The sequence below is a fragment of the Triturus cristatus genome, chromosome 7 (assembly GCF_964204655.1).
Source record: "Triturus cristatus chromosome 7, aTriCri1.1, whole genome shotgun sequence".
Taxonomy (NCBI): domain Eukaryota; kingdom Metazoa; phylum Chordata; class Amphibia; order Caudata; family Salamandridae; genus Triturus; species Triturus cristatus.
Window position 1 is genome coordinate 639,069,692 of NC_140590.1, and position 20,264 is coordinate 639,089,955.

The 20,264-nt window shown below is 47.6% G+C and overlaps 1 protein-coding gene across 3 annotated transcripts in view; it reads left to right on the top strand.

Moving 5' to 3' along the window:
- Positions 1–20,264, top strand: part of HELZ (helicase with zinc finger) — a 2,003,166-nt gene that overhangs the window by 487,575 nt on the left and 1,495,327 nt on the right. For all 3 annotated transcript variants that reach the window (XM_085617266.1, XM_085617269.1, XM_085617268.1), the window contains exon 10: positions 16,981–17,088. In XM_085617266.1, the coding sequence (XP_085473392.1) occupies positions 16,981–17,088 (108 nt within the window). The remainder of the gene's footprint in view (positions 1–16,980; positions 17,089–20,264) is intronic.

The following is a 20,264-nucleotide window of genomic DNA, read 5'->3' on the forward strand; positions in this document are numbered from 1 at the left end:
CGACCATCTGGTGTACCTCAAGGCTGCGCGCCACGCGAGAAAGGGGGCCCGCACAACGCCGGGGAGCGACAGGGGGATCGCTGTTCCATAGAGCATGTTTTGGATAAGGGAGAACCCGAGGCATTGCATCTCGAGTCGATAAGCCGGGTCGCCCCAACCACCCGAGAACCAGTCATGGATCACCAATAGCTGGGTGGCCAGATAATAGAGGTATAGGTTAGTCATGCTCATGCCGCCGTCATAGGAGGGGACCCAGCAGCGATCTAAGGCCAGCCGAGGCCTACCGCCGCCCCAGAGGAATTTGGTCACCATCTTATCCAGGTCCCGGAACCACGGGCGCGGAAAGGGGCACGGAGTGTTTTGTAGCATGAACAGAAACTTTGGGAGGATCATCATCTTATAGAGGGCGACTCTCCCTAGCGGATTCAATGGGAGGGACTGCTACCGGAGCATATCTTATCTGGTCTTGTTGACTACAGGAGCCACATTGAGGGCCCAGCAGAGTTCCGGAAGGAGGGTGACCCAGATCCCCAGGTATTTAAAGGAGAGTCTCCGGAGGGGAATATCCGATTGCCAGTCGAAACAGTCCCGTGACGGGTGTAGCGGGACTAGAACGGATTTTTTAGGGTTCAGATGAAGACCCGACGCTTGGCCAAACCGACGGAGAATCCGGCGGACCTGGGGCCCGAGGTCGCTGGATCAGAAAGATAGAGGAGGACGTCGTCTGCGTAGAGGGCAATCTTATCGGGGGCCACACCTGGCCAGTCCCATCCGCGAAGAACGGGATCTGAACGAATCAACACCGCCAGGGGTTCCATGGCCAGAGCGAAAAGGAGGGGCGAGAGCGGACATCCCTGGCGCGTCCCCCGACCTACGGGAAACGGGCGAGATAGAGCCCCATTGACTAACACACGGGCCCGCGGGCTCGCGTACAGGACCGCTACCATGTCACGGAACCGGGGACCAAAACCCATATGCTCCAGGACGTCACCTAAGTACGCCCATCCCACTGAGTCGAAGGCCTTTTCAAAGTCGACCAACAGGAGGGCCAGATAGGGGGAAAGGCGGCCGCGGTGCGCCATCGTGAGGTGCAAGCGCCGCTGGCAGTGTCTGGTCCCCCGATCCGGCATAAATCCACATTGATCCGGGTGGACCAGGGAGGCAAGAGACTGGCGCAACCGCTGCGCTAGGACCGTGGCATAGATTTTGAGTTCGGTGTTGATAAGGGATATCGGCCGGTAGTCGGAGCAGGACCGCGAGGGGGCTGTGTCTTGGGGAGGACAACTATGGTTGCTGTGTCCGTTTCGGGCCGGAACGAGCCCGCCTCCACCACGTCCGCAAAGAGGTCCCGAAGCCTCGGGCCAGAGTCTCACGATAGTGAGCGTAGTATTCATTGGGGAACCCGTCGGGTCCTGGGGTCTTCCCAGGCGCCAGGCGGCCGATCGCCTCTTCAATCTCCTGCAGCTCGATAGGCGAATCGAGGGTCTCAGAAACCTCAGGCTGCGGCCGCTCAAGCGTCGCCCCGTTCGTCCCCAGCAACTCCTCTAGGGAGAGCGTGGACGTCCGGAGACGGTACAGCCGGGAATAATAGTCAGCGAACGCCTGGGCCATCGCCACCGAGGCTGTGTGGAGGCCACCCGCAGAGTCCGCGATGGCTGGAATGATCCTACCCGCCCGGGGGTAAGTAGCCAGCCGGTGGAGAAGAGTGCCGTTTTTGTCTCCCCAGCCGTATACCCGGGCCACCGAGGAGCGCCACAGAATCTTTGCCGCCTCCAGGGAGTGTAAGCGAATCTCTTCCCGCAGGAAGGCCAAGCGACGAGACCGCGTGTCGTCATCCAAGTCCCCCAGATTGCGCTCCAGTTCCAAGGCTTGAGCCTCGCAGTCCGCGAGCTTCTGGGATTGAGCCCGTCGTTGCCGTTGCAGATGCCCCTTAGCGGCACCCCGAACAGTCGCCTTGCCGGCCTCCCACAGGACGGCAGGGGAGGGGACAGAGCCCTCATTGTGAGAGTAATAATCGGCTATCTCGCCCCCGACCACCTTCCGAAAAGCCTTGTCGTGGAGGAACCAGGCGTTCAAACGCCACATCGGACGGGCAGAGAGGGTGGGGGGGGCCGAGAGCAAGGAGCACTGGCGAGTGGTCCGAAAGGCCCCTCGGGAGAATGCGCACATCCTGCACCCCTGCGCAGTCGGTAGATGGTACAAAGATGAGGTCGATCCGGGCATGGGAGTGATGGGCCGCCGATGTGTGGGTGTATTGGCGAGCCTGCGGGTGCCAGATCCTCCAAACATCGCAGAGGCCCTGAGATTCAGCCCAGGACGAGAGCTGTTTTGCGCGGGCGACGCGGGCCAGGGATACCGGACCCGTCGAGTCCAGGTGGGGCGAGTAGACAGCGTTGAAGTCCCCGCCGAGAATGAGGGAACCCGCCGGGAGCGTCGGGAGGAGACCCGCTGTGTGGGAGAGGGCCGACGGCAGGAGGGATGGAGCCGCGTAGAGGGACATCAGGGTAAGGGGTCGCCCCTCCAGAGTGCCACATACCACCACTTCCATGCCCTGGGGGTCCAAATGCACCTGGGTCAGGACAAAGGGGAAGGACTTGCGAAGCAAAATGGCCACCCCTCGGGATCCCCGTGCAAAACCTGAATGCCATACCCTGTCATAACCATAGCGGCCAAGAAAGGGACAGTTATTGCCCAACAGGTGAGTCTCCTGGAGGAGGAGCACATCAATCTCTGTACGTTGCGCATATTTGAGGACCGCCATGCGTTTAAAACGGTCCAGAAGACCATTGACGTTCCAGGATAATATGCGCATGGCGGCCCTAGGGACAGGTGGGTCAGCCATAGTCCAGGACAGAAGAAGGGGCCAGTGGAGGCGCGGCTGAGCGTGCCCCTAGAGAGGAAGGACAGCGGGACATCGGGCAGGAGAGCAGGTCAAAGAGTACATGATACCTTGGCACAACAAATAAGAGGGAGTCATCCCCCACCAACAAAATCTCCCCAACGAGGAAGAAACAACCCCAAACCAACCCCAAACCCCCACCCCCCACCCTATACTTCGAAAACAGAAGCATCTGTCGCCCGAACCAAATGGAAGAACCACCAAGCTAAAACGCTCGGGCTTGAGCGCTAGTGGACCCCTGATACAACTGAAGTCAAGCCTGATTTACCTGCCCTGGCCAAGAGCAACACTGACAGCGGAGCATTCTACCCCCCGCCCAGGCACTCCCCACCCCCTCCCCCCCCAAAGAAACAAAGAGAGTCAAATGTTAGGGCTGCGAGAGAGGTCCGAAGTGTCCACCAACTCGGCCGGTTGGGTTGCAGGGCCCGTGAGCCGGGGTGACACGGCCCGCCGCCCGTCTGCCACGGGACTGGCGTGTGCGGCCGAGGAGGCAGATGAGGTTCTCGATCCCCGGCGTGGCCGTCCCCCAGAGCGCGTGGTGATCGCCTCCCCCGCTGTGCGCTCCCGGGGTAATGTGCGATGCCGCCGACGGGTCTTCGATGTCCGGGGCCTCCCCCGCCCCCCCCCGCATACCCGTAGGCGATCCGCGCCCAGAGCGCTGCAGGGGGTGCTCCTCTGTCAACCAGGTCCAGGCCGCCCGTGGTGTATCGAAGAACAATGTCTTATGCTGGAAGACAACCCGGAGGCGGGCCGGGAACTGGAGCTGGTACTGGAGGCCCAGGGAGCGCAGCTTTTGTTTCACTTCAGTGTAGGAGCGGCGCAGCTCTTGGACTTCGCGAGTGTAGTCCGGGAATATGATGATTTTGTGGTTCTGGTAGTGGAGGGTGTCCGTGCGCCGGGCTTCGCGGAGAATGGCGTCCCGGTCTCGGAAATTTAAGAGCTTGAGGATGAACGGCCGGGGGGGCGCACCGGGGGGCCTGGGGGCCAGGGAGCGATGGGCTCTCTCCACCACGAACGAAGCAGATAGGCTGTCCGCCGGCATCCAGGACCGGAACCAGCGCTCCATGAAATCGTCCGCCCGGCCCGATTCGACTCCCTCCGGGAATCCCACTAAGCGCAGGTTGCTGCGCCGAGCGTGGTTTTCTGCATCCTCGACCCGGCGGTGTAGCTCCTTAGAGTGGGTGGTCAGCTCCCGAACCTGGTCTTGTAGATGACGGATATCATCTTCAGCAGTGGATATCCGGGACTCGGCTTCCGAAATGCGGGCGGTGGCATTCCTCAGATCCTGCCGGAGAAGAGCGACGTCCACCTTGACCTCTCCCACCATGCCCTCGAGGGAGGCGCGGGATGAGTTGATGGCCTGCAGGATGGCAGCAAGGTCTGAAGCGGGGGCCGGGGCCAGCTCGCCCGTGGGGCCGGACCCCTTGTCGGAGGTCGTGAATTTGTCCATCCTGGTTTGGGTGGCCCCGGACGCCGGCTTAGTGGCCTTGTCCTTACCCATTTCTGGGGCGGCCGTCAGCGAAGGGGGGCAACGGGCTGGAGATACACCTGCAGGATGTCGACGGGTGCTCGGGCTGACGTGGGACCAGCAGGAGGTATGGCCGGGGGGTCCCGCGGCTGGAAATGGCCGGGCACCACCAGCCCCAGCGGTCAAGCCCCGATGGGCCTCTCAGCGGGACAGCCCGTCCAGCCCCTGGCCGCAGTTGCGCCCGCAGGCTCCCCCAACAAAGCGAGGCCCAGCAACGTAGCTCACAGTCCCAGGCCACCGGACCGTCACTCGAGAGCACCGCAGCCGATAGTCGCCAAGGCCGCAACTCCTGTGCACAGCCCACCTCTCCAAGTGGGCGCATGGCCAGCGCAGTCTCCCCGCAGCCCCCGGGGGGGGCACGGTGCCACTTGTCGGGTATCTTTGGCCGGGGGCCCAAACGATGGGAGGGGGGGGGGACAGCACACACACCCCCCGGCCGCCGATGTGCGGCCCGAATCAAGGAGGGCCCCCCCGCACCCGGAGTCCGCAACCAGTCTCGGGCCGATGGAGCCGGTTCAGTGCTGCAGCCAGGAGGAGAAGGGAGAGAGAAGGGGGGGGGCTGGGGGCCCGGGTCCCCCGGCTGCCGACGCACGGCCCGATGGGGGGGGGGTCTCCCCACCGCACCCGACCCCACAGCCGCCCCGGTGAAGCGGTCACACGCAGCCGCACTCACCGCCTGATCCGCCACTCCATTCCGCACGGGGGGGGTCCGTCACATCACTCCTGGGGCTCCGGACTGCATCAGCGGAGCAGGGCAGCGCCCGGCCGGCACCAACAGCACCCGCGGCAGCCTCGCGGCCGCCGCTTCCTCGTCTCCGGCAGGGTCAGGCCTGTGCCCCTCGTGGGCGCCGCGGGCTAAATTTGCTGTTCGCCCGGGCCGCGGCTCCACAGCCGCCACCGTCCGCCGCCAGCCGGGTTCCGCGATGTCTAGGCAGGCCCCCGTTGTCCGCAGCGCCCCAGGATTAGGCTTGGGGCAGCAGGGCAGCTTCACACGCCCCCGCACCCAGAGCGAGCCGGCCAGGGCAGTCCAGGGTGGAATCAGGAGGATTTGCGGGGACCGGCGCCGAGAGCCTTACGGAAAGGCGTCCATGGCGGTCAGGCGCCACCTATATTATCCTATTTTGCATTTTTACTTGTCCTACTAGCTACTCTGATTCAAGCATGGGAATCTATGAAAGATACCTGTACACTGTTGTTCTCCAGTATTGATTTCTTCCATAGATTCACATGCGACCTACCAATCTCCCTGTTTAGGCTTGCCGCTCGTATACCTCAGGGAAACTTTTACATATTCACACTTGTGCTCAAAATCTGAGGTATGGTGGCTCTGCAGGGGAGAAGTAGTCTAGGGTCTTGCCTCTGATCGGCTGGAGTTTGGGTCTCTTACATTTATATGAATTGGTTAACAATTTCACCTGCTGTATGTATGTTCCCTAATGTACTATTTATATTACTGCTTGTTTTAAGTACCGTGGGACTCCTACAATGATGACAGGTAAGATTCAAGTATGTGAACCTGTGAAATATATCAATCAATACTGGGGAACCACAGTGTATAGGTAGGTAACTTGTTTTATATTGTCCTTGAGCCAGGTTCTTCTGTCCTCTGCACAACAATTGATCTTGTGATCTGCTTTGCAGTTTGCACCCAACAACGGCAGGTGCACGAGTTGTTTGTGCACACATCCACAGACTCTGATTAATTGCTACCGAAGGAACTTAGCAGAGAGGTGTGGCGTCTATAGTCCGCCGTTGGTCTGTCTTGTTTGTTTTATATTGTCCTTGAGCCAGGTTCTTCTGCCATCTGCACAGGATTGGGTGGTGTCCCTGGATCTACATGATGCTTATTTCCATGTGCTATTTTGTTCTGCTCACAGATGTTACTTTCACTTTACAATGTTATACCCAGCACTACCAATTTGTGGTCCTGCCTATTTGGTATGACTCCTCCTCCACATTCTGGACAAAATGCTGGCTGTGATAGCTGCTTTGCTCACAAGGTAAGGAGTCTGTATATTTCTGTACTTGGATGACTGAGTTGTGGAGGACAGGCCACCTTCACTCATCACAGACCTTCTGAAGTGCCCCACAACACTTCTTCATGGACTGGACTTCTCCATCAACCTTCAGAAGATTCTCTTTGTTCCGCTCGGAGGCAGATCTTCATTGGGCAGTGCAGACATATCCTGTAAAAGAGTATCTCCTTCTCAGAGGCTTTTGGATATTTGAGATATGATTCTGATGTTTTTGAATCAATTTGTAAATTCTGTTCTGCAGGTCTTTAATAGACTTGTGTACACTGCTGGTGTCTGACGCCAGAAGGTGAATGAGTGCCTTTTAATGGTACCTGAGAAGACACTAACACCATCATGAGGGAAGCCTCTCGGCTGGCATCAATATCTTCTGTAGTGTAGTTCCTATAGTACCCCTGCAGGACCTGCGCTTTTAGATAACCTACACTGTGGGTCTATTGGTAGACTGATTCTGTGCACCCCCACCGCGTATGTTAGCCTTGTTTGCATTAGCTAGCTCACAGTGCCACTAGAATCTCCTTCTATCAGTGAGATTCGTTTTTGGCAACCTCAGAACATAACCCTGATTCCTCAGACTCGTATAAACAATATACTACTTTTCACCCAGTCACTCGTGCTTGCCCATTTTTCTCAAAGTTAACCAGAAGAATCAGTTGAGCGTGTTTGCAATAAGAATTTATTGCACCGTTGTTCTTCTAGTGTAAAATATATGTGCTGCTACAACTGTTACACAGTAGCAGAGATATAGTACAGTTCTATCATTTTGCAATAGTCATGAACATATATATGAATATAAAATGCATTTATTAAATAAAGCGCATACTCCTACGATGCCTGTCTAGATGTACCTAAGTGTACCTAGCATGTGAGTGGGTGCAAAAGAGCTAATAAGCCTAGGAGCCAAGTATCCCGCTGGTATTTAGTCGAACCCCATTACCTGAATAATGAGTGTGGGACCTCGTTCTGGTCTCGAGTTGGACACCCCGCAAGAGATGTTTAGACTACTGTCAGCTGGTGTGACTGCATGCAGGAGCCTCAGCGTCTCTAGTCAGTGTGTCGGCCTTGAAGTCTCGGTTCCCTCCAACTACTGATATCAAGAGGTGCTGTATTTATACAGAGTCCCTTTGTCCCTTGTGCGTGTGTTAGCCATTGTTTAGTATGATGATGACGTATGGGATAAACCTTGTGCGTAGATAGGTGGAAGTTGAAGTATGCCCCCTGGGTAGTATCCTCCTAAATTATTCATATGTGCTCAGGATGACGTCCTAGTAGTATTGATTGGGAAAAACCATCCCTCTTCATGGAACTAGGTGAAAGGTTTAGTCCATAAAAGGCGTTCAATACTTATAAGGCGTTCTGTCCTTATTAGGTGTTCTTGTCCTCATAAGGTGTTATGTCCCTAAAAGGCTCGTTCATGCGAAATGTAGGGGAGATGATGTAGGTGAAAGGCTACGATGTTCCCTGGTCCTATATTAGAGTACATATATGAAACATAACACTTCCACACGGTCTTTCAAGTCCTCCTTTGGTGCATGTTTCCCTCCAGTCTCAATGTGGATCATCACTCCAGCCCACCACAGTCATAGGCCACATTTGTAGCATTGTAACCTTTTGATAGAAAATTGTAACTTTGATAAAAGCTGAACCAACATCTGATCTAAGCCCTCAACTCCATTTTTTTAGGCTACCCTCTTCTTTAGATAAGAACGCCGCATTGACATGACCCATCGTCGATGAAGAAACAACATCATAGTCTTCGAAAACCTCACAGAGGACAACATCAGTGTTGAGAAAGCAGTCGACGACCATCTAATCAACGGTTCAGTATTGGGGTTGACGGGGACATCAGCGGAAACTCAATTAGAGCCAGGCGCCTTCTTCAAACTCAAGGTGCATTGACGACTGATACTTCTGTGGCCCGGAAAATACACAGGCTGAGATTACTCACATCACAGGAAAAAAGAAACCCAATTTTCATTTTTCCAGACCAGACTTCTCCAAGAAAAATCTCTCCTTTACTTCCGGCAGATCTACTAGAATTGGAGGAACGAGATGATGAGGTCCTTTTGGCCCTGCAGATAGCCTCACGCAACTTAACATGAAGAGGACAAGGACAATGACTAACTGAAATAGGACTTATCACACCAACATAAACCTCAGAAGAAGGCAAGATCTTATGAGGGTTTTAAAGAGTGGTAATCGTATGAAGATACATATGATGATCAGAGTCATTACCAAGGAGCTATGATGCTTTAGTAACCGACCTTTGTCAAATGCCAGTTGTGGGTCCCGTGCTTACTGTGCCACTGGATTCAAGCTAGCCTGTTTTATGTGGGTTTATACTCCTAAACCAGTCCCAGGATGCTTGTTTCAGGGAGAGCCTGGCCTTGCAGTTTGGGCTGGACTGTTCCTATGGTGATCAGGGTGAAGACTGATTTACTTATGGCTGTGTCCAAACTGAAGTGGCTTGGCAATCAAACAAACAATTGATTAAACCCAAATCGGTGACAAGGGGTGAATGTTTGGTTTGTTCAGCATTCTGTTCTTTTGTTCTTTTTGCTTTTGTCAAATACGGTCAGGTCATTTCAAAGGGTTTCTGGAATCTGGTACCCATCCACCACTACTATTACATACTCCTGCTCCTCAGTTCCCTGTGGCTCGTCATACTCCTCTTTTACAGTATCAAGTGAGAAGCTCTTTTGTGCAACAGAAAAAATCTGTTTTGTGAAAATTTTTGACACCCATTACAATCAGCCCCTGCTATACTACCTCCAGCTAATTCCCTTCCAGATTACATCAAAGCTTTCCATGCGGTTTTGGAAAGAGCCTCCAGAAGATCCAATTTCTTAGTACATGTGAAACGGATGGAATGTTTCCTATACCACTTTAAGGACTCCTGAAACAAGTCAGTAAAGGCTGTTCCCATTGTCCATTATATATGGACGGGAGGCTTGAAACGTATGAAAAACCCGTCAATGGTAGCGCCAGTGATACATCGCCTAGATAGAAAATATAAAGCCCATAGGATTCTCCAGCATGTCTAATGCGTCATCCGCATCTACACTGTGGACATGCAGGTGGCTCAGGCGGTCTAGGAATGCATCCCCTTCTTGCTGTACACCGCCTTGTAAAAGAGGGTAGACGTTAAGAAAATGTGGGGAAAAGATTCTATGTAATGGCAGCTACACCCTTCAGGACACTCAAATCTTTGGCTGTTCTAGGGAGGAACAGCAGGCAAATGTGGTCAGCCAGGGAGCCTACCTAGATTTTCTGCCTGAAGATAAGCGAAAAGAGGCAAGGGCAAACCCACTAGAAAGTGAAAGAACTCCAGCCGGAATTTTCAATACTTCTAGGGAGATTGCCACAACTGGCTTTTGTCAAATTAGCCTCCTTCCCGGTTAGAGGCTCAGAAAATGATTTTGGATATGCCATATGATGACAATAATCTCTTTGGTAAATAGGTTGACAAAGCCTTCCAATCTATTAAAACAAATACAGATGCTGCAAGATCTTTAGGAGTGCTACTGCAGCATTGTTGCCAACCCTTTCGTATGACTGAAGGAAGGGGACAATTCTTAGACAGAGGACATTTCCAATCTTATCGATACCAACCCTATCCTCCGGTGCAGCCGCCACCCATTCTCTCAGCAGCGGTACAGGCTCCCACTTGCTGCAGCATACTTGGGGCAAGCCCCCTCAAAAATATCTGCAGTTTCTGGCTAGGGACAGGAATCTTTGAGGCACCATTGACCGGTCTCTCTTCCAGATGCATCCCACCTTGGGATGCAAGTCTCTCCAGATATTACAGCAACTGGAAATCTATTTCTTCAGATTGTTGGGTGTTTGATGTAATGCAACATGGTCACACCCTAGAATTTATTGAAAAACCTCCTCCACATCCACTTCACAGAAGGTCACATCAACATCTTTGCCTGTTAAGAAGGGAAATTCTATCGCTTCTCCAGATGAAAGCCATAGAGAAGGTCCCCTATGCTCATCGGAACTCCGGTTTATGTTCATATATTTTCTTTATTAAGGAACGAATCAGGCAAAAAGAGACAAGGTATGAATTTGAGACAGCTGAAAAAATTCCTGTAGGAATTGTCTTTCAGAATGGTTACGCTCTAGGAGATGCTCTGCTTTTCGGCTCAAGTTTGCTCCCAGAATATTTATCAAAGGCATTGCCTCTGTAGCAGCTACTTGAGAAAGAGGGGTGACCGATCTTTCTGTATCTGAATGACTGGCTCATAAATGGTCCATCATTCCACTCAATGAAACGAGAGCCTATCTTTGATCGGGGCCTAAAACTAAACAAGAAAAAATCCTGTCTGCAACCTTGCAAGGAGATAAGATTTCTAGGAACAATTCTGAAAACATAACCATGCAAAGCCTGTCTCACATAAAAATAATTATTGCACCTGACAAATTTAGTATCTTGCTTTACAAAAAGAAGGTCCACTTCAGTTTGAATGTACAAAACATTTTTGGGGGATGATGTCCCCATTCATTAAATCCCAAACTGTTGCCTTCAAATTAAATTCTTGCAGGAGTTGGACAAACAGTGGGTTCAGACTTGAACTTTTGAAGATGTCATCAAAGACACTTCTGAAGTGAGATTGGCTATGATCTTGTGGATGCAGACAGGCGTGACATTAATTTCCTCTCGGTCTCAGTTTGTTCTTGGAAAGATGGGTATCACATTTGCAAAACCTTGAAGTTTGTGACCAATAGTTCTTTCAGGAAACGAAGATGCACATCAACCTTTTAGAGTTGAGAGCAGTGGCTCTGTCTCCATTCCTTTCCTGCAAGAGTAAGGAACTTGGTGTACTGGTCCGTAACGACAGTACCACTACAATGTTCTACCTGAGCAAGCAGGGAGGAACAAGATCACAGCTGTTATCCTAGGCATCTCAACGGATCTTCAACTGTTGAAGATCTTGAAAAATTTGGGAAGCCCAAACCTGGACCTATTTGCAACAGCCCTCAACCTCAAGTATCATTACCAAAAACGTTCGCAGATAGCCACAAAATGAGTCATGGGGAATGCATTTCAGATAGCATTGACAGGATATTTGCTTATGTATTGCCACCCTTAAATTAATATCCAGGCTACTAAACTAGATGAAGAGAGTGCCATGTAGGATAATTCCCGTAGCTCCAGCGTGACCATGGCAATTTTGGTACACACAGCTACTTCTCCTATTGGAACAACATCATATTCCCCTCGATCAGTGTCAGGAATTTTAATGATGAACAAGGGCCAAATTGTTCATCCAATGATTGAGTTTTTCAATTTATCGACTTGGCTCCTGAATACAATAAATTCAATCTCCCAAATATTTCTTTGGAAACAGACTCGATCATACTTGCTACTCCTGGCTCACTTGGATCTTTCCCATATTTAATTACATTTCCTAGATCATTCAGACTGTCGTTATGGTCTAACAGGCTGATTAAGGAATTTCTTGTCTTTATGGTCTAACAGGCTGATTAAGGAATTTCTTGGAAGACTCTTCATGGTTTTCTCTCTGATCAAGAAGCCTACCGTTACTTGGCAATTGGATATCGTTCTTTCACAGTTCATGAGAGACCCATTTTAAAACTATTCATAAGGCAAAAATAAAACATCTGTACTTAAAGATGGCTTTTCTACCCCTCACTTCTGCCAGAGGTTAGTGAAATTCAAGCCTTTACAAAATAAAGAGCCTTGTATACAATTCAAAGAAGAATCATTTTGAAATCCTATCCTCATTTTATCCTTAAAGCTTAATCTCCTTGAGCTAATAATCTTAGAATTTTTTTTTAAATCCAACCAATGCAGCAGAAAGAGCACTTCATACTTGCACTCCAGGAGATGCCCATGGTTCTACACAAAGAAAGGACTAAGACATTTAGAAAATCTGATCACCTCCTCATAGCCTTTGCGCCTTCAAAAAAAGAGACCTGCTTTTTCATGAAGCAGCATAGCTTGTTGGTTCTCAGCTGCTAGAGTCATCTGTTATGAAAAACCTGGATGTCTACTGAGTGGAAAGTTCCGAGTGCACTTGACTAGAAGAGTAGCCACATCTAATGCCCTGTTTGCCGAAGTAGTGTTACAAGACATATGCAGGGCTGCTAAATGGACTAACTCGCATAGGTTTACCAGATGCTACTGCTTGGATGCAACAATGAAAGATAATGCATCCGTGGGTCAAGCCGTCCTTTGCCATCTGTTTGAATGTGATGGGCTTTCCTTTAAACACTAATAAGAAAACTAACCTAAATAATAATTATCTTATTAGTGATGGAAAAAGTTTTTACCTGCAGCTTAAACTCCCTGTCATGTTAAAAATTCTTACTGCTTGCTTTTGAGATTCAAGCTTGAGTCTACGAAACATTCAATACTGGAGGAAAAACAAGTTACTTAATTGCATTCTGTAGTTCACTAGTATTGATATCTTTCATTAGATTCACATGCACCCCTCCGTCCTCCCCGATAGCAGCTAAGCACATCGACTACCTCATCTACATTACCTTCACACTCTTGTTGAAAAATCTGAGGTATGGTGGCTCTTGAGGGTAAGAGTGCTTTAGGAGCTTCTACCTGATTGGCTGAAGTTATTTTTTTATTGAAACAATGTGAATTGGTTAACAATGTCACTTGTTTTAAGCTTTGCTCTGCGATGTTTTCTTTGTACTATTTGTTATGACTACATCGACTGTGGGGAAAATTCCAGAAAGTTGAACCTATGAAATATAGCGATACTGGAGTACCACAGTGTACAACTAACTTGTTTTATATTTTTTCTACCATTATTGCCTCACTTTTCAGGTTCGCAGTGATGTATTCTTTGACAGGGCTGTGTTGCCTGTCTTTCTTGGCTAGTTGACACTACTCAATACCACAACTTGGAGTATCAATCAATGTATATTTACTTTATTCGATTTTGTAATAACAATTATACAAGTGTTCTGTGATAAAAGGTCCAACATGATTATTCATAAAAATACGATAAGGTAACAAGGTATACAAATATAAGAACTATCAAGAGCCAATTATCTCCAAGGTCATACTCTATCATGCAGATCGATAAACTCCCATAAGAAACTTTGACACAATAAAACAAACTTTGTGTGTAGGGAAATGTTGTAAATATAAAAAAAAGCAGGTCTAGCATGATGAAAATCCAAGGAAATAAAGAGGTTTTAAGAACTTATGATGGAGAGATTTATATAAAGGACATATTAAAACATTGTGTAAGGTATTGCATTTAGATAACAACCTGGTGTATATTGCATTGGGATTTATTCATAAGGTTTTGATTCGACAGGAAGAACTTTCCGTCAGAAGAAAAAGTTACATTTGATAATTACATTTCTAGTGGATACTGTATCTTCCCACAGGTTACTTACTGCCCTCCTTACTCCCCTCTGAGTCAGTGCTAGTCATAGAAAGATTCTATGGTGTGCAAGGACAGCTCTTTTAATTTCGCTGTAGATAAACTTTTTTTTAGCTCTACATGCCTTGTTTGGGCATGCAAAAAAGAAATGCAAGGAATTTAAGCAACACTCCTGAATGTGCCACATATAGTCTGATATGTTGTAAGAGACAAAGATCCACATCAAGTAAGTATGGGTAATGTTACACAGAACAACATAATCTGTGAAGTTTTACATTCAAATTAAGAGAAGTATTTATTTAAACGTTGCATTCAAATTAGACAAGTATTTATTTAAACGAACAATCAAACTAGATTTCCAAGCCTAAGGCAAGTGTGTATAAATATAGTGACTTAAACAACAATGTCCTTATTTACAGTAGTCACGATATAAAACATCTTTTGCGCCATAGAAGTCAAGGCAAAAGCAATGGGAGACAAGACGTGGTGTGTCGATGACGTTTCGATCCCCTGTAACGTAGGGGGATCATCATCAGGACAAAGGAATACAGCCTGAGAGAGAGGGCCTGTGTACGGCCAGGAAAAACAGGGGAGGGAAGAACAAAGGGGGGGATGAGGGGGAGAAAAAGAGGGATTAGAGGGAGGTTCGGCAAACAAAGATAATAATGGATGCAATTTAGAAGATTATATAATGAGAAAAAATGTCAATACACGGTGAAAAATTGAGGACGTATGAGAGCATAACATAATATATAGAGTGCTCAGAGGATACTTAACAGGGTCTGTACCCGATGTGGACAAGTGAATAGAATCATGATGCTTTGCCTAGGGTGATGCAGGGGATACGGGGATTGCGGGCAATCAACCCGCGTGCGCCAAGCCACTTAAACTTAAGCGCGTGGGCGAGCCCAATCGGCAAGGGCCAAGTTGGGCAGTCCGACAGCCAGCCTAAATCCAGCCAGGATAGGTCACATCAGACAATCGGGTACATGCATCAATGTAGGCTTTTGCAATTCCTTAATTGCGATTATTAAGGAATCACAATTAAGGAATTGCAAAAGCCTATGCATGTAGGAATCGCTATAAAATTGGCGATTCCCAAACATTCCTTAATTGCGACTCGCAAATTGCGGGTCACAATAAAGGAATGCCTTCCTATTCATTCCTATGGGCCTACAGGCCCATAGGAATGAATGGGAACTTTGAAAAATGCACTTTAGTACTTTGAAAATGGACTTTAGTGCATTTTTCAAAGTTTTAGCAAATTACCGTCAAGTACAAATTGATGGTAATTTGTGCCCCCGATTAGCAAAATCGCAATTTGCATTTAAGGAATCACAATTTGCAATTTCTTAAATTGCGAGAGGTTGACAGGTTGATGCATCGCAGAAGCCCTTTTTGCGGGCGCAAACAAACGATTTTTGCGAATCGCACCGATTGCGCTCGCAAAAATGGTTGATGCATGTACCTGAAAGAGCCTAGAAGTGCACATACGCTAACATTACTCATGCACAACTATGGTGAATTAACAAAAATGTATTTACAATAAAAATAAATAAAATTACACTTACAAGGGTTACAATTACCCCTGCCAAGAGGCGGAAGGTCACGGGGAGGAAGAAACCGTCCAGTAAATACCGAGGCGGTGCAATGTGCAGGGGGTTCCTGCAGGAAGTACAAAAAAAATCCATCGGGCATTAGGAAGAAATTAAGGCTAGAACCGGGGAAGACCAGGAGCGAGTGAAGGAACCGTTCCCTACCTTCTTAAAAGCATGGCGGTATGCAGAAGTAATCGGAGTCAGTTAGCCGAATGCCGACATGTAACCAGTCTATCCTCACGTTTATGTAGGAGTGCGGAACTGCTCAGTGCGCATGCGTACAAATGGTTGACAGGTGAAAATGGCCATTAACATGGAAAAATGGTAGCGCCATATTGAAGGGGAGAAGGAAGAGTAACGGGATAGGGAAGGAGTTTGTAAAGAGACAGTTAAAAAGATAGCGGGTTGTATAAGTTTAAAAATTATTGTGTCCTACATGACAAAAGTCTCAAATTACTGGAGTCGAATTCTGTGTGGGAAAATACACCAAAGCTACGTAAAAGGGAGAAATCAATTACGTATGAATGACCTATAATGTTCATGATAGCAAATGGATGACTGTCTGCACACAATCAGTAAGTTTGAGATTCGCTGTGATGTCAATAATTCACAGTTTACAATAAGGGCTGTCTCATGTATATAACACGGTAATTAGTCCATACCTAATCATGCCTCGGGCACACTGGGCAATATCAATGAAAGAAAAACCATGTAAAAATAGAAGACGAGTAAGCCAGAGAAAATGAGGGAAAAAATGAATAATTGTGAAAAGTAACTGTGGGAAGAAATCGGAGAAAGCCAGACTAGTCTGATGTTGCATCCTGTTGTGGACGGAGCCCTGACTAGATTTGTGGCATTACCTGGTGGAACTGAGTAGCTATTGATTGGAAAAAGGTTTTTGGATCCAGTCCGGCACTTGGGGTCAATACCACATTGCGAAAATCTCAGTATATGTTATTGGCGTGGAGCAGATTAAGTGATTTAGGAATTCACTGCTCTAAATAATTTCTTCATGTTCCAGTCACTTGACAAAGTAAATAACTGTTCCAATATTCGCAAGTTTTGATGAGATTGTGCTCTTGCCTTGTTTACCTCACTTTCTTTATTACTTCTGCATTTTAAAGAATAACAGAATTGTATGAACCACGTATGCAGACTCATAGAAAGTATATACAATTTATTACCATTGTTGAGGGAACTGAGCGCCATTGCAACCTACTCTAGACTTTTACTCCCATTCGCAATCTTAATAATTGTAAATGATTGGCATTTTACACATCTGCATGTGTACTATTTATGTAATATCTTCAAAAAGTAGCTGACCTAGTCTATGGAAGCCAGGACATATCTGTATTTCTCAAATGTTTACAAAATTACATCAGAAGTACATTTTAGGGGGAGGAAACTAGCCAAAATGGATTTGAACGTTTACATTTTATTGAAAAATTGATAGCTAAGGTCTTTTTCTGTCAAGTACTTTATATCTTACTGTTCTGTTTTTATTTTTGTAAAATTGCTGATTTTGTTTCTTCTTGGATTGCAGCTTAGTGAATATTTAGAAGGTGTAAGAATAGAGCACCATCCTGAGCTGTCTGTCACAGTTGCTAACAAAAAGTCTCATCAAACTTGGATGTTTACCCTCGCTTGCAAGGTGAGATTCAAAGTTGACCGCCATTTGCTTTCTCAAATAAGAAATCCAATGTTTGATGTTGTGTTCTTTGTAAACCAGTTCTGTTTCATTGATTGCAAGGAGCCCTGGATTGCTTTAGTATCTTAGTGAGGCACAGACTGCTAAACTAAGCTAGACACTAGATCAGGAGACTCAGTTACCAATAGGTCCGACATCTGCTTCATTAAGCCAGAGCTAGACTTTCCCCAGTATCTGAAGCCATCTCCCCTTAAAGATGCCACCTAAAAAGCTAATGTTGGAAAGTGATTAAAGTACACTGTGATACAAATGGGAGTCCAGTGTGGGATTTTGGTATGGATGAAATGCATTTTAGGTCATGGAAAACAGGAGTTGCATTAGGGGGACTTGTGGTGTTTGTGGATTGTTCGCAAAGACATTAGAAGACTTTGAAATATTATGCTGGTAGACATCTCTGTCAGTAAAAGCTTTTGTTAGAGCCAGGAGAAAGCACTCTACAGCAGAAAAATTAAAACCATTTCGATTGCTGCCTGTGAACAGCTAGCCAACATAGAGGGGGCTAAATCTGGGAGCCTACTGGCATGGCTGATTGTGACCATAGCGGTGGCTTTACAGTTGTTAACCTGATGATGGGTGATGGCTCTATAGCGCAGTCATTGGAAGCTAGCAGTGAGATATTCTTTCTCATTGAACTCACTTACTTTTTAGTCACACTTAACTTCTCCACACCCTGATCAAAAAGATTCAACTCAACCTTAAATTTGAGTCCTGTGCATTGGGCAGAATTAGACAAAGGTGCCACTTTTTTGGAGTAAACTTTGTTTGATGGATTGTGATAGTAAAGTGAACATACCATGAAAGCAAATCATAATGGAAACCCTTGTAGGGTAAAGTGATTGTTCCAGACCAAGGAACAGATTTAGCTTTTGTAGTTCATTGTTCTGAGGTGGGACACTGTCTCAAATTTGATCTTGTAATCCCCGGTAGGTTTTTCCAAGTATCTGACTCATTGCAGTTATGATAATGTGTACGGCCCTCTGGTAGTTGAGTTCTGGGAATTCTCTGGCCAAAAGATACTACCAAACTCCACTCCAGTACAAAATTGTTTCATGAGTTCTCAATGGCCATCATATATTTTTCTATGGCTAGTAGTTGCCATATGGTGTAAGAACCATTTCCCAACCCTAGTAAGGGGGTGATTGACTGCCTAGCTGCCACTAAAGTTAGTGCAAGTTGCCTTCTTGCTCTGGAGAGCAGGGAGAAAACACCAAGTCATCGGTAGATCCAATAACATTGCTTAGTGCTCTCTGAGAGCAGCGCCAAAAATGAGGTTTTAAGAAGGATACTTCAAACCTAGGGTTCTTCACTTTATAATGCTTCCTAGGTACCAGACTGGAGCTGGAACCTTTTCTTCAGTAATTCTCCTGCATGTTGGTTGATGGTGTTGTGCAGCTCAACACTGACTCTGCAGTGTCCATGACGTGACGGAACAGAGTGACATAAATGCGTCATTCTCTTCATCAGTTCTTTTCTCTCAGTATGTTCTGACATGGATCTGTAGCTCCTCTCCCAATTTAATCAGTCTTCCGACTACTTGTACTTTCAAACTAAATCCATTGTATTAGTGACTGATGTCCCCTTCTAAGATGACAGGATTTTTTATCATACCGTTAGTGCATAAAGCAGATGCCTGTTAAAGACCTGTACAAGGTGTATCTCTGGTGTCTTGATTGGGACACAATTCAAAGCTGTGCAATTAATGTGACCTTGTGCACCTGAAGGCAAGCAGAGACTGAGAACAGCGCTGTATGTCACTAAATATAAGAAGTAGCGGCCATTATGTAAGCCCTGCTCTAAGTCATGACAGTGGACTCGAGGCCGTTCCGGCAAAGTCAACTTTGCGGTAAAAGTTCTCCAGTAAATCTAAATCCAAGTCCAAACACAAAAATGCGATGCGGGACTGAACCCATTCCCACCACTCTGTATCCAAAGGAAAGTTGCAAGGGTATTATGATGTGAATTGGTCTCCTTCTAGGTCTCTCGTTAGTAGCTGATTCCCAAAATTTTCTTAGGGTGTCCCGAATTACTCAGGCTTCAACGACGCAGGAGCAAATTGTAGCCTTTGAGGAGGTCATGCTGCAGATTTGTCTCATTTAAAGTCCCTTCTGGTGCAGCTAAAGGCCCCAAGGAATCACAGTAGTGTCCAGTCGGGCTGCCACCAGCGGATCCTTCCTCTGCGCCAATGGATCCCTTGCGAGCCATACCTGATTTGGTACAGACTTCCAATCTGAGACTTCGCTGGCCCCTTTAACGTCAGCGCTGGTACTGAAGCCAACTGCGCCAGAAGAGGATCATGTGCAGATTAGAATGTATGACACTGACCTGACATTGTCCCGATCTCAACCAGCGTCTTCGTATGAGATTGCAAAAGTACAACCAGACATGATGCAGCCCTACTCTGAGCCAGAGCCTTTATCAGGGTGATGCACCAGCAGAGGCCTTTTATTTAGATTCAGACCCTAAACAGGTTACAGCTCAGAATGGAGATGATGGGGAGGGAGATAGGGTACTCTGTTATCACTACACAGATAACAACATTTACCTAGATGTCCAATAAGCCATTGGGCTTCATACGTACTTTGGGACAGGGTTTAACTCGCTACGCGACTTGTGCCACCACGAGAGAGAGCTTATCATTTGCAGTAGTGGTTCTAAGGGCAGCTGAGGGCCTGGATTTACAGCTGCCTGCAGCCAAGGCCAAAACCAAGATCCTTCTGGAGATGTTGCAGCCTGGTCAAGCCACGTCTGATCCCTTACTCTTTGAGGTAATTTCTGAAACCTTGATGGGCTCCTGGTCAAGCTTCTTAAAAAAAAAAACAACTTGCAAAGTCCAGGCCCAGCACCAGATGGCAGGAGTAGGCGTTGCATGTTAATCTGAAGCACTACGCGCTTTGAATAGGTGTTTACAGGGTAAGTAATATAATCCTTCTGGCCACCGATGAAATGGCAGGTGGCCAGGTGTCCTAGATCGGCTCCTGCTGACCCCAGTTTTCTTACTAAACATCCTGCTCCAGAGAACCTTGTGGTTCAGGCTTTCACCAGTATGTTGAACTTGAATTAATTCCCCATGACTCCACTGAATAAGGAGTCCAAGAGGATTGAGATATTTGGAAAACATG